The 12,944-nt window shown below is 42.6% G+C and overlaps 1 protein-coding gene across 10 annotated transcripts in view; it reads right to left on the bottom strand.

The window, feature by feature from the left end:
- The window catches only part of gab1 (GRB2-associated binding protein 1), a 75,917-nt gene that overhangs the window by 22,707 nt on the left and 40,266 nt on the right, over positions 1–12,944 (bottom strand). For all 10 annotated transcript variants that reach the window (XM_038271119.1, XM_038271125.1, XM_038271121.1 and 7 more), the window contains 2 exons: positions 6,668–6,796; positions 2,980–3,145 (listed from right to left, as the gene is read on the bottom strand). In XM_038271119.1, the coding sequence (XP_038127047.1) occupies positions 2,980–3,145; positions 6,668–6,796 (295 nt within the window). The remainder of the gene's footprint in view (positions 1–2,979; positions 3,146–6,667; positions 6,797–12,944) is intronic.

The following is a 12,944-nucleotide window of genomic DNA, read 5'->3' as shown; positions in this document are numbered from 1 at the left end:
TCGCTTTGTTCTGTCCTACTCATCGCCTCAGAAATGTTCCATCACGCCACAGCAGCACACTCTGGGATAAACTGGGATGAAGAAACAGCCTAACTGGGAGATATTACACTAATAAAAATCTGTTAACTTTAAAATCATCTCTTTTCAAAGCCCTTTTTTCTCTGATACTCCTGAATAAATGACATCCAGAGTTAATCTGCTTTAGCATCAAACGAGCAACAGATGAAACTTAATAGCAGCTTGAACCTAAAGGTGAAGGTGAAGGAAATATTTGTGTTTAACTAACATATTATGGGGTGTGAAAACTTTTGATCAGCTAATTTAGTTTAAAAAAATTAAGGCATGAACTTCTAGTTCTGATACATATTTGATGTATTTTATTTTGCTTTTTGACCCAAGCTCTTTCTTGATTTTATATTCCTTTCCAGCCTCTAAGCAGATCGTCGGCCTTTGTCTTTCCTCAAATATCTACTCTAAACATCAGGATAGCCCCACTCGAGTGGGAGCTGGGTCACACATGCAGAGAAAAGCAAGCAGACAAATAGAGAGAGAGGAACAGAGCGATCCAAGGACGGCGTTTCATGAGTGCAGCCGCTTTCTCCTTCAATCTGCTGCTTTCCTCATGCTGGGTTAGAAGTGAGCTCTACTAGCTCTGGAAAAGAAAAAAACGAAATGCTGATATATCATCGCTGCCCTGCAACATGAGCCATGAGAACGAAGAAGAGGTCTGCTTTTTAGGGAGGACCCTGCAGCAGCATAACCAGCGACTGATTTACAAAGATTCAAAGAGGAAATCATTCTCCTGAAGTTCAATGAGACGACCGACTGCAATCACACAGCGGAGGAGAAGAAATAAGACAGCTAAGAGCACAGTACAACCAGCACAGCTAGCAGCTTGGCTCAGAGACAAACAGGAGGGAAGGAGAAGCAGATAAAAGGCCAGGAGCGAGAGAAAGTCAGCAAGACCTGCAGGCACACAATGCTTTGATTATCCAGAACCGGGAACAAGAGTAACGTGAGCCTCCGTGCTCTCATGCTTCATTAGGCCTTGGCTGAAAACTCTGCTGAACAGAGACTTTCCTGCACATCCAGCTCAGCTCTGCCTCCAAACTGTCTCAGAGAACACACCATTAGAGAGCCAATGAATTTTAAGAACCAGCAGTGAAGCTTAACGTTTCAGGCCTCATGGCTGCTAACCTGAACTAAAGGTTTGAACAATGACCCTGCGTACAGAGAACATTCAGAGAGCCTGCAAAGGAGCCTGAGAGTGGTTTCATCAAACTGGTTTAGTTTTTAAGGCATCGTTTTTTAAGCCAGGCCAAGATTTTAAGTCAGGCTTAGTTTGTCATTTTTTCCTAAAGCTCACTAGATCCAAGTCTGACTTGGTTACTATGACGATTGATCCAGTGAACTCAGTCTGGTCAGATCCAGGTTCAAACTGTGTCTTCTTTGTTGAACCCAGCACCAAGGGGCTCCGTCATTTGGTCCAAATGCATGAAGTTATAACATATATGTCATGAAATTAATTGTTATGCATTAGAAAGATTATATTTTATCTAAATGTTTCTTTCAAACTTAAAGTTGTAAGGAAGCGGCTGTTCCAAACGCATTTATGAATTCTCCCGAGTGGTGACCGGCTTTACCAGAGTGAATAAAATGAATGTGATTGGTCATTTATCCAGGGGGCAGGATTGTTGTGGCAGAAGGTTCGCAAGCAGTTTGGTTGTAGCCGGTTTGTCGAAAGCATCTTGCTAACCAGTTAGCAACTTAGTGCTAGTAGGTTCCCAATAGGAAATAACATTGCGACCAAGTAGCAGTTAGCAACGACACTGTTAAAGAACGCTATGGACAGCAGAAACATGCAAGAGGAGGAGAGTTTTGGGTCGGAGGGCGTGGATGAGTTTCCTTCGTCATACATTTTTTATTTAGAGGAGGAAAAAGAGGACAAAGATGTTGTGGAAGAGGAGGCCAGGGCGGCAGAAGCTTGGTTTGGTGTAGAAGGCTTACAGCTGTACATCTTTCAGCCCTCGCCTCGCAACGCTGCCAGTTCTGTTAGCTCTACGCCTGCTGAAGACACAGACGTCCATCCCCGTTATTATTTCTTATTTCAACTGTTGCGTATATTAGCTGCGACATATGAATCAAGATGCTATGACCAAAAAAATTTGATTGACAGATGACCGTTGATATATGGTTGGCCGAATTTAGGTGTACAAGTTGACGTACAACTAACTGGCCTGCATAAGATAACGAAAAGACAGGATTTTTTAAAAATGGAAATTTTCTAACTTTTTGGACAATATAGTCTGATAAAGAGTACATTTATATACATGTTTAAGCTAGAATGATTTGACATTTAAATATTACTTCCCTACAACTTTAAGCTGATGTAGCCAACACAATAACAAATCAGACTAAATATCTGAATCTGTTGCGTCTTTGGTTTTGTGGTTACGGCCTCCTCAGAGTCACGCCTGTTCATTTATAGAGAAGTGAGCTGAGGTTTGAAGGAGCGCTCGCCTCATTTCTTCAGAAGGCAAAATTACACTCTGATTGAATCTTATCTGCAGTAACATTACTGATTTTCTAAGGAAGAGTTGATTTATTGACCATCATCATTGGACCTCAGCTGTTACACAGAACCACACTAACCCAGTAATATACATTTGGGCATTGCTGTCCTACAGTTTTTGTTTCTTTGTTTTTCCTTGTGCAGCTGCAATTCCTTTGATATGAATTTATGAAAATGGTTATTTAAACTTGAAAATCTGGTCCAGATTTCTAGAGCCTGGATGTTCTTGTTGCTTTGCTGCAATAAAGGTAGTCTTTGGTGGAACCCAGAAATCACTGCTGGACATTATGGACCTAAGCTGAACCAGGACTGGATGTCTAAGGGTGCCTTTACTCAAATCCCCGCCTGGACTGTGGGTAGGGGCTCAGCATTAACACCAACAGAACACCCCATGCAGCAATCGTCACCTTCGTCCGTAGGGTTGAAGCCACAGATGTCGCAGATGTTGCGAACCCACTTATTCATTTCGTCCTCTGTGTCGGCCACCAGGTAGAAAACACGGTCGATGGTCTTGATGTCGAAGATGAAGCTGTGCTCCAAGTCCTTCTTCCTGAAGGTCAGCCCAGCATCCACCTACAAAGAGAAATTATCTGGATTCACACTCCCAGACAAACCAGCACTACCAACTGGTTCTCCACCCAAAATACCTATCAGATAACATCAACTAACTTCAGATGGCTAAAGGCGACAGATGTAGCTTGAAATGTACCTTGAGATGGGTAAAATATGGAAGCTTTGCATTTCATTTTCCATTTTCTCCAGCAGCAGGTCACAGAGAGGCGTCTAGTTTGACACCAATAAGAAAGGGTGTTGGAATATAACTAGTCTGACATGGATTAGATTCCCAAACAATTAACAGATCGCTATTATTTCTGTCAAACCTTTCAATTCCAGCAGCAAAGAACAGTTCAAAACCCTCCACCTGCAGGAGGACCGGGTGGCAGCAAACACTGAGGACTGAGTAAACTCTCCTCTAAAGAAGGTCCACAGGAGCTCAGAGACATCCACTCTAATTTGAACTCTACAGAGAAGCAGGTTAACAGAGGAGATGGACTCTGCTCTGTAGAGCTGGGATATTTCAGAGATTGGGAGGAGGAATTGCTCATACAGCATGGCTGCATCATTCCACAGGACCAAGAGAAATGACATATTATAGACAGATCTGCAATGTCACTGAGCAATATAAACCAGGATATAATTTCATTTAATAAGGGTGATCTGATATTTGAAAACATTTAAAGTATTTGTATATATGTAGCAGTGTGTGACTCCAGCGTTTGTCACTGACGTACGCTCTGGATGAAGGCGAGTTGAGCCGATGGGAGAGAGCCACAGCTGGTGAGCAACAATGTCCACCACAGACAGGAAGCTGAGCTCTACAGCTCTAGTCTGAGCTGCTGCTTTATCATAGTAAATTTTAAATACTAAATGGGCGCCCCTGATCACATGGCCAAATGTCCCGTTGTGGTTGGCCGGGAGCCGACCGAAGCCAGAAATGGAATGAGAAAAAGATTGCTGCGTGAAGAAAGCGGAGAAAGAATGTTGCTGGAAAAGCAACAGCTTGTTGAGGAGCTGGAAACTGCGATTAGGGGAGCTAAGCTGAACGCAGCAGATTGTATTTAAGAAGATCTTTAAAGGACCGATAGAAACGAGTTCGCTGTGAGCGAACCAATAGAAACGAGTTCGCTGTGAGCGAACCAATAGAAACGAGTTCGCTGTGAGTGAACCAATAGAAACGAGTTCGCTGTGAGCGAACCAATAGAAACGAGTTCGCTGTGAGCGAACCAATAGAAACGAGTCTGCTATGAGCGAACCAATAGAAACGAGTCTGCTATGAGCGAACCAATAGAAACGAGTCTGCTATGAGCGAACCAATAGAAACGAGTCTGCTATGAGCGAACCAATAGAAACGAGTCTGCTATGAGCGAACCAATAGAAACGAGTCCGCTATGAGCGAACCAATAGAAACGAGTCCGCTATGAGCGAACCAATAGAAACGAGTCCGCTCTGAGCGAACCAATAGAAACGAGTCCGCTCTGAGCGAACCAATAGAAACGAGTCTGCTATGAGCGAACCAATAGAAACGAGTCTGCTATGAGCGAACCAATAGAAACGAGTCTGCTATGAGCGAACCAATAGAAACGAGTCTGCTATGAGCGAACCAATAGAAACGAGTCTGCTCTGAGCGAACCAATAGAAACGAGTCCGCTATGAGCGAACCAATAGAAACGAGTCCGCTGTGAGCGAACCAATAGAAACGAGTCCGCTGTGAGCGAACCAATAGAAACGAGTTCGCTGTGAGCGAACCAATAGAAACGAGTTCGCTGTGAGCGAACCAATAGAAACGAGTTCGCTGTGAGCGAACCAATAGAAACGAGTCTGCTCTGAGCGAACCAATAGAAACGAGTTCGCTGTGAGCGAACCAATAGAAACGAGTCTGCTCTGAGCGAACCAATAGAAACGAGTCTGCTATGAGCGAACCAATAGAAACGAGTCCGCTATGAGCGAACCAATAGAAACGAGTCTGCTATGAGCGAACCAATAGAAACGAGTCTGCTATGAGCGAACCAATACAAACGAGTCTGCTATGAGCAAACCAATAGAAACGAGTCTGCTCTGAGCAAACCAATACAAACGAGTCTGCTATGAGCGAACCAATAGTAGCGAGTCTGCTCTGAGCGAACCAATAGAAACGAGTCTGCTATGAGCAAACCAATAGAAACGAGTCTGCTCTGAGCAAACCAATACAAACGAGTCTGCTATGAGCGAACCAATAGTAGCAAGTCTGCTCTGAGCGAACCAATAGAAACGAGTCTGCTATGAGCGAACCAATAGAAACGAGTCTGCTATGAGCGAACCAATAGAAACGAGTCTGCTATGAGGGAACCAGTAGAAACGAGTCTGCTATGAGCGAACCAATAGTAGCGAGTCTGCTCTGAGCGAACCAATAGTAACGAGTCTGCTATGAGCAAACCAATAGAAACGAGTCTGCTATGAGCGAACCAATAGAAACGATTCTGCTCTGAGCGAACCAATAGAAACAAGTCTGCTATGAGCGAACCAACAGTAACAAGTCTGCCATGAGCGAACCAATAGAAACGAGTCTGCTCTGAGCGAACCAATAGAAACGAGTCTGCTATGAGCGAACCAATAGAAACGAGTCTGCTATGAGCGAACCAATAGAAACGAGTCTGCTCTGAGCAAACCAATAGAAACGAGTCTGCTATGAGCGAACCAATAGAAACGAGTCTGCTCTGAGCAAACCAATACAAACGAGTCTGCTATGAGCGAACCAATAGAAACGAGTCTGCTATGAGCGAACCAATAGAAACGAGTCTGCTATGAGCGAACCAATAGAAACGAGTCTGCTATGAGCGAACCAATAGAAACAAGTCCACTCTGAGCTGACCAATAGAAACAAGTCCACTCTGAGCTGACCAATAGAACTGAGTCTGATCTAAGTGGATGAACACAAAGCAGCTTTTCTATTGGTCCGCGCTCTGACCACCCAGGAAGGTCGAGGGTCAGATTTTGAAAACAGGATTTAAAAGGAAGGAAATTTGTAAAACTATGATTTTATTTTTTTTAAAGACTAAATCTAATGCAAAACTTAAAAGTAAAATCTAATAAAAGGTTTAAAAAAACTAAAAACATTTGGGGAAAAAGAAAAAAAATTAAATATGAAAAAGCAAACAATAAAAATATTGTGAAAACATTTGGATACAGATTAGAAATTCCTCTCACAACCCTTTTTAATGTGCTATCAATTTATAGAGTTCTTCTTTGTTGAAGGAAGCCTTTAAAGTTCCTTTTTTTAAACAAAAGTTTTGTATTTTTTCCTTTTTTGAAGGTTTTTTTTTTTTTTTTGCTTTGAATAATATTGGAACAGATTTCTCTCCATACTCGTCACACAGAAGCTACCTGCGGCTTTTGGAAAACAGTTTCAAACATTAAAAATCTGATCAAATGTTTTATCAGATAGAACTCTGGATCAGACCTTACTGTCTTTGTTTTTCTGGACTAAAAGCGGCTCAGAATTGTAGTAAAGTGTCAACTGGATTAGAGTTCAGTAGGTTGGAGAGAAACCAAACATACTTGTTGACATAAGTTCAGATCAATCACTCGAATGGGCTTCTTGGTGCTGTCATTCTTGTAGTACTCCAGAACATCCGGGTCGCCTGTCATTCGGCCGCTTCGGAGAACAAACCAGCGCTTCTTCCATGCCTGCAGGGTGGGAACAGAAAGGAGGTCAAAGGTTAGATGCATGTTCCAACATTACCCCAAAACGCCTCATTTTGGGCCCTTTCCACTGGCTGCGATGCCCTCACTAAAGAACAGCCAGACCCAGAGGGAACAAGCCTGAAACCAGAACTATGCGTCTGGGTTAGCCAGAACAAAAGCCACATAGTTTGCTCTCACACTGTGACTTTAGTGAACGACCAAATCTATAAAGAGAAACAAGCAATTGTCCGTTTCCTTTCACAGGCATTTTGCTGTCTCTGCAAAAATAAAAAACAGTTCACTAAAGTTTCGATTTGGGTAGAGGAAAGCAGCTGAAAGGGAGACGGGGAGAGCTAGGGGTAGGGCTATGGGGTTAGGGTTAACTTATGGTGAGGCTGTGAAAACCAAAACCACTGACAGACTTCAGCAGGAACCTGATTTCCACACCTGAAGAATCTCTGGTGGTAAACAACCCACACTCTTTGTTTCTCGTTCATTTGGCCTCAGCTGCTAGAATTACAGAACAAATGTTTGGCACTGGTTCTGCTGACGTTAAAATTATAACTTTTAGTCCAACAAGCACCAACAGCCAGAGCTTAAGGTCTGTAATATGTAAGCAACAGAAACGCCAAACCCTGCAATTCAAGAAACATTTAAAACACATGAGATACAGTTCTGGGCTACTAAAGTAGATGTGAGCTGAAGGTACCAACAGGTGAAACCTCTGTGTTCAACGTGAAGGTGGAGTGAGATGTGTGCGGCATGCTAAGTGGGTCAGAAAGGCTCAGCCGGGCCCAGTTCTAGTGGAACCCAGGCGGTAGGCTGTCTGACCGCTTCAGTGTCATTGAACTTCTGAGATGTTTCTACAACGTTTTGGAAAACAGAACACAGCAGCAGAGCAGGAGAGCCCCTGAACCGCAGCTTTCAGCCACAGACTTTAGAGTAGGGCTGGACTTTGACAAGGACATGCTAACCTATGCCTCTAATTGGAACTCAGCTTCTGTGTCCCTGCAGAAGACAAACCATCCAGCTTCCACTTCTTCTCACTTAGTTCTATTATGAAGCTCTGCTTCAGAGTCTGACCCATTAGGGGGGAGCTCCTCGATGTTCACTGATGTTTTCTAAGGAAGCTCAGAGGACCAAAGAACAATCGGGTTTCTGAATGAACACAGGTGGACCAATTAGATCACCTCTGAGGGCAAAAGGTTGAGCTGAATTTCATCCATAGAGTTAAATCCATATGAAAACTAAATGTATCATTTACAGTCATCAAAATCACTGCAGGTCATGATGAACATAGCGGCTTAGAGGCAACAAGTGTTGGCTGATATATTCCAAGTAGGGATGGACTGAAGCCTGTTTTAGTACAGATACCGATTATTTTGACTGGTCAGATGTGTGCTGCTGATAAGGAGAACGGAGGGAGCTTCAATAAATGAGCACTGCTGAATGTTGCACATATCGGCTGATACCAGTATAACAAAATAAAGAAATCCAGGCAGACATCAAAAAACGTTGAAGTCTGCTGGAAATGAGACAACGTGGAAAAGTTCGGGTCGTACCAAACGAACGGCTGGGAGTAACTCAGAAATATTCTACTAAATCTAACCTCCAGATACTGAATCTATTCCACCACTCACCTCTAGACTGAACCTGGTTTTAAACTGTTATAATAATAATCTAAATTGGGAGAATAAGTGTTGATGTTGGGCATTATAAAAATAAAAATAAGGCTCCAGTATAAAATATAACTATAGAATTTATAAGAATAGTATAAAGGAGTGGTGGCTTGGTTGGAGCAGGGAGCCTCTGTCCTGAGAGGGCTGCTACCCCCCCCCCCACATGCTGCCGCTATACTAAGAACCAGAGCACTAGGTTAAATGCAGAGGACAACGTCACCAGAACAAAAAACATCTGCTTTAAATGAACAGTAAAGAAACCAGAAAAGTGGCTTCAGAATCCAGCCCCTTCCTGTTCCTCAGCTTTCTGAGCTCTCACCTCAGTGCCTGTTCACTTCATCACTGCTGCATACAGACAGAGAGCTTACAGGTTAGCAGGAGCGCTGCAGGTACTGCATCAACCATGTAGCATCCCAGCACATTAGCATCCAACACAACCAGAAATCTGATTCAGTCTGACCAGATGCGCTCTGATTTAGATCTGCCCTGCAGGAGAATATCACCTCAGAGTCTCTGCATAGAGAAAGTGAGATCTGGGTTTCTGCAGCCTAAAAACAACAATGACATCCTGAAAATGATCCATGGACTCTCCGTGCTGATGTGAGCATCCTCTGTGCTGGGTTCAAGAGGAGAAAAGGGCAAAACAGAAACCTTTAAAGTCCTGTTAGTGAAGTCCTACTCAGCTGTAGCAAGGTTAACAGCTCCTACTGTACAAGTTAGCTGCACACTGCTGGTCAGCAGATTAAAGAACTGATCATCTGCTCTAAGGGCATCCAAACTTGGCTGCTGGTTAATAAACTAAAGGAGATCTGCTCTCTGTTACTTTTGTCAGTAAGTATAAAGGTCTGGAATTCCACCTGAATGAACAGAGTGGCTCATTTAAATCTGATTTGTTTTTGTCAGATTTGTCAGATATTTGGATTCCTAAAGACCAGAAGTGCAAAAAAGGTTAAAAAAAAACTGGGAGCTGCTATCGCACAAAAATCAAAATAATTAGGGAATGTTGTAAACAATACCTGCAAGTATCTTTTTTATAACCTCTCAGGAGAAAAATGTGTTTTCTTTTCAAATGAAAGCAGGCTGCAGCAGGTTCTGCAGATTCCTTTGCAGTTTAAGCCCCAATACCAGAAAGTTCAGGCAGTTCTACTCCATGTTGGTAAACAGCAGGTCTCATCCAGGGCTGTGTAATCCAGCATAATCTCAGGTTTCTCTGGAACAGAAATAAAATCCAACTTTTCTCCAGATGGTTTCCTTATTCCAGGTAGACAGGATTTAACCAAAGAGGCTGGAACTGAGATCCAGGTTTACAACAAGCTGAGGAACATGTTTTGGTTCTGTTTTGAACCAATACCTCCAGTCACTGCTCACCCAGGCCCGCTCGCTCCATTGTAACCAGTCCAGAACCTCGGGAGTCAGAAAGCAGAACGAAAGCCTGCAGGACGAACCCACATCCTGTCCAGCCTGAGTAAGAGCGACCGCCGAGGTCAGAACCTCCACATCCAAAAGATGAATCCAGCGTTCATGGCTCCAAGTCTCGCAATGGGACAGTACCGAACTGGGTCAGTTCAGAACCACTGAGCCCATCTGATAGGACCAAACCTAGGACGGTGTCCTTCTCAGTCCCACCCATGTCCCTCATCCAAACGGGGACAGACAGAGGGAGCATTGAGAGAGGGGGGGGGTCAGAGATGCCATCTGAGTGGAGTCATGCTGCCGTCAGAGGGGTTCTGACCCGGGATCAGTGGAGCAGCAGGATGGTCTTACAGAGCTCCAGATGGGGGGGGGGACGTCTCTTAAAATGTGGACGTTTATGTTTCGATCAATTTGAAGCAAACCAGTTTAATTCAAACAATAGTTTATGAAACTGAATAGAAGTCAAGCTTTTCTTAAGATTCACATAAATATAAACTGATCAAACTAAGGATGAATCCTTCCTGCTGCTCATTAGAACCTGATTTAATGTTTGGACCTATATAAAAGAAAATCATCCAACTTGAGAACAAACTAGCCAGATCAGATCTACTGATGGCTGATGAGCATACCCGGTCAGACCAGCATATCCATAGTCAATAACAGTTTATCCCTTTAGTTTATCCCCATTCATCCCTTTAGTTTTGTACGAAATATACACTTTAAACTACCTCAACGGGCATGAATCCCTTTAGTCATGTAAAAAATAACTATTTAATTATTTACTTTTTGGTGCTTTTTAAAGAATATGACAATCTGACCCTAAATTGTTCCTTTTTTTTTGTACATGAATAAAGGGAATCATGCCCGTCGAGGTAGTTTAAAGTCTATTTTTCGTACAAAACTACAGCGATAAACGCAAATCTGACGTCTTACTCATTCGTATTGACTATAGGTAAGCTGGTCTGACAGAACACCGGCTCTGACTGTCCCAGAACCAACCCAAAACAAGCCAGCCAATCATGATGCAGTCATACTGATGAAAGTGGGTCATGCTGCTGCTGCTATCCTCTCATCTTTAGACACCCAGAAGTTTGGTTTCTATCGCTGAACAGCCACTAGATTTAATGCTTGCTTCATTATTAACCCTTAGAACCCTACAGACCCACCGGTGGGTCCAGCTGCTACGTGACCTCGTAATTTTAACAAACCCCCAGTATTGATGTAAAAAACACATTTGGCACAGTTTGGTGACATTTTTGGATAAATGTGCCAAAATGGCCCCTCCGCCTAAGAAATTTCTCACTAATACCATTCTAAAATAAATATGATTCATCTGATTGAGTCCAAATTTGGTATATTTTTACACAACATTTAGATTTAAAAGTCTGTACTACTTTTTTGTGCTATAAATAATATTTTAGTAGTGTTTTGCAATGTTTATTTCAAAGAAAAGTTTGGCGAGGTTCAAAAAAAGCAAAATATTTAGTATTTTGTCCCTAATATTTCAGGCAGGGTCAAAGCTACAATGGTGCTGACACCAGAAAACCATTCTATGACATCTTACCTTTACAGACGTACCAAAAGTTTCTTCTTAAATCTAATAGCTGTGAGGCTATAAGTGATTTACTTTTTGTCAGGCAGAAATTTATTTATACCCCCTTAGGGTGTAAGAGGTTAACATCCATCCATGCTTTCATGGTATTAACAGTGAAGGAAGTAATTAACAATAATGTTGTTGGGATGCATTGATATAACGGTATGATAAAGGATTAATAAAGGTGATAAGATGACAAACTAGCTTTTTGGGAGAAGATAAGTCTGCAAAGTTTAACTCTAGTGTTTGGGGGGAAAATCCACCATGCATGAAAGGGAGGAACATTTCCGTCACTTTCAGAAGGGATTTGGTAAAAACAATAAATAATTCATTAAAAGATGTTCTCTGCTTCATCTGCAAAGCTTCAGTTCTGCAAAACTTAGCTAGTAAAGAGTGCAAAACACACACAGGGACAACCATTTGGATCAAATCTGAGCTTCGGCTGTTCAGACATGAAGGAAAGATGTTGGCTTTGTCAGCAGCAACCAAACAGAGCGGAGACTTTTGTGGTTAGCACCCCGCCATCGTCTTCATTGTAATGAAGCATCAATTAGGCTTTAGGATAAAGAACCATTAGGGAGCTCATAAAGGATGAGCTCATAAAGACTAGCTGGAAGCCATTAGAGGTCAGAGCATTAATGAGATCCAACGATCCACAAACTGAACAGGAACCAAAGCAGTCTTCACCATCAGAAAACTCAGCAGCTTTGGTCTGCAGAGGCCGAGAGGAAAGGCAGGAATCCCCCAGTTAGACTTCACCTTCACAGACCGACGGGTAAAAGGGGACAATGTATCCACCAGTACGTCTACTGGATCCTTACTGGTTCAATCAGAGCAGCAGAGATCTCTTCCAATTATAGAGCATAAAATCCGTTCCCACATCGAGCGGAAAGAAAAGCAGAAACTGAGACGGGAAAAAGTTCAAACTTCCATTATTCTGTCAATACCCAACTGCTTAAAATATCAAAAATCAGTCTGATCAGTCAACCACGACAAGGATGGACAATAAAGGGGAAATTAAAACAAGCAGCTAATTAACCACTCTGCACCAATCAGGCTTCTCCATCTCTGGTTTTACAGCTCTTCAAAGCCCAGCGGTAATTCACGGGTTGGACGGCTTAATGCAGCATAAAAGCTCTCTAAGTGCACCATCACTGGCTGTTATCCTGCTCAGCTTCATCTTTATTGGCTTCAGGACGACTGAATATGCCAGAAGCAGTGAAGAGGTTGGATGTGACTGAAACAGGAAGGTTTGTTGGCTCCATATCACCAAATAAAACTCAACTTCAGTCACTTTTGTTTCCCAGTGTCAATTTTTTTTTCAACCACTCATCCATCCGCTGATTTACTGGCGTTCACGTTTCCAATCTACTGAAAGCATTTAAAAAGCATGAAGAAAACAAAAAGCTGTGTGAGAAAAATGGCTGGATGTTCAGCTTGATTCTAACAAGTGTTTGTAAATATG

The sequence above is a fragment of the Cyprinodon tularosa genome, unplaced genomic scaffold (assembly GCF_016077235.1).
Source record: "Cyprinodon tularosa strain WSP-4 unplaced genomic scaffold, ASM1607723v1 ctg79, whole genome shotgun sequence".
In the NCBI taxonomy this organism is placed as follows: Eukaryota; Metazoa; Chordata; class Actinopteri; order Cyprinodontiformes; family Cyprinodontidae; genus Cyprinodon; species Cyprinodon tularosa.
Note: the sequence above shows the minus strand (reverse complement) of the source record. Positions and strands in the feature narration are given on the sequence as shown.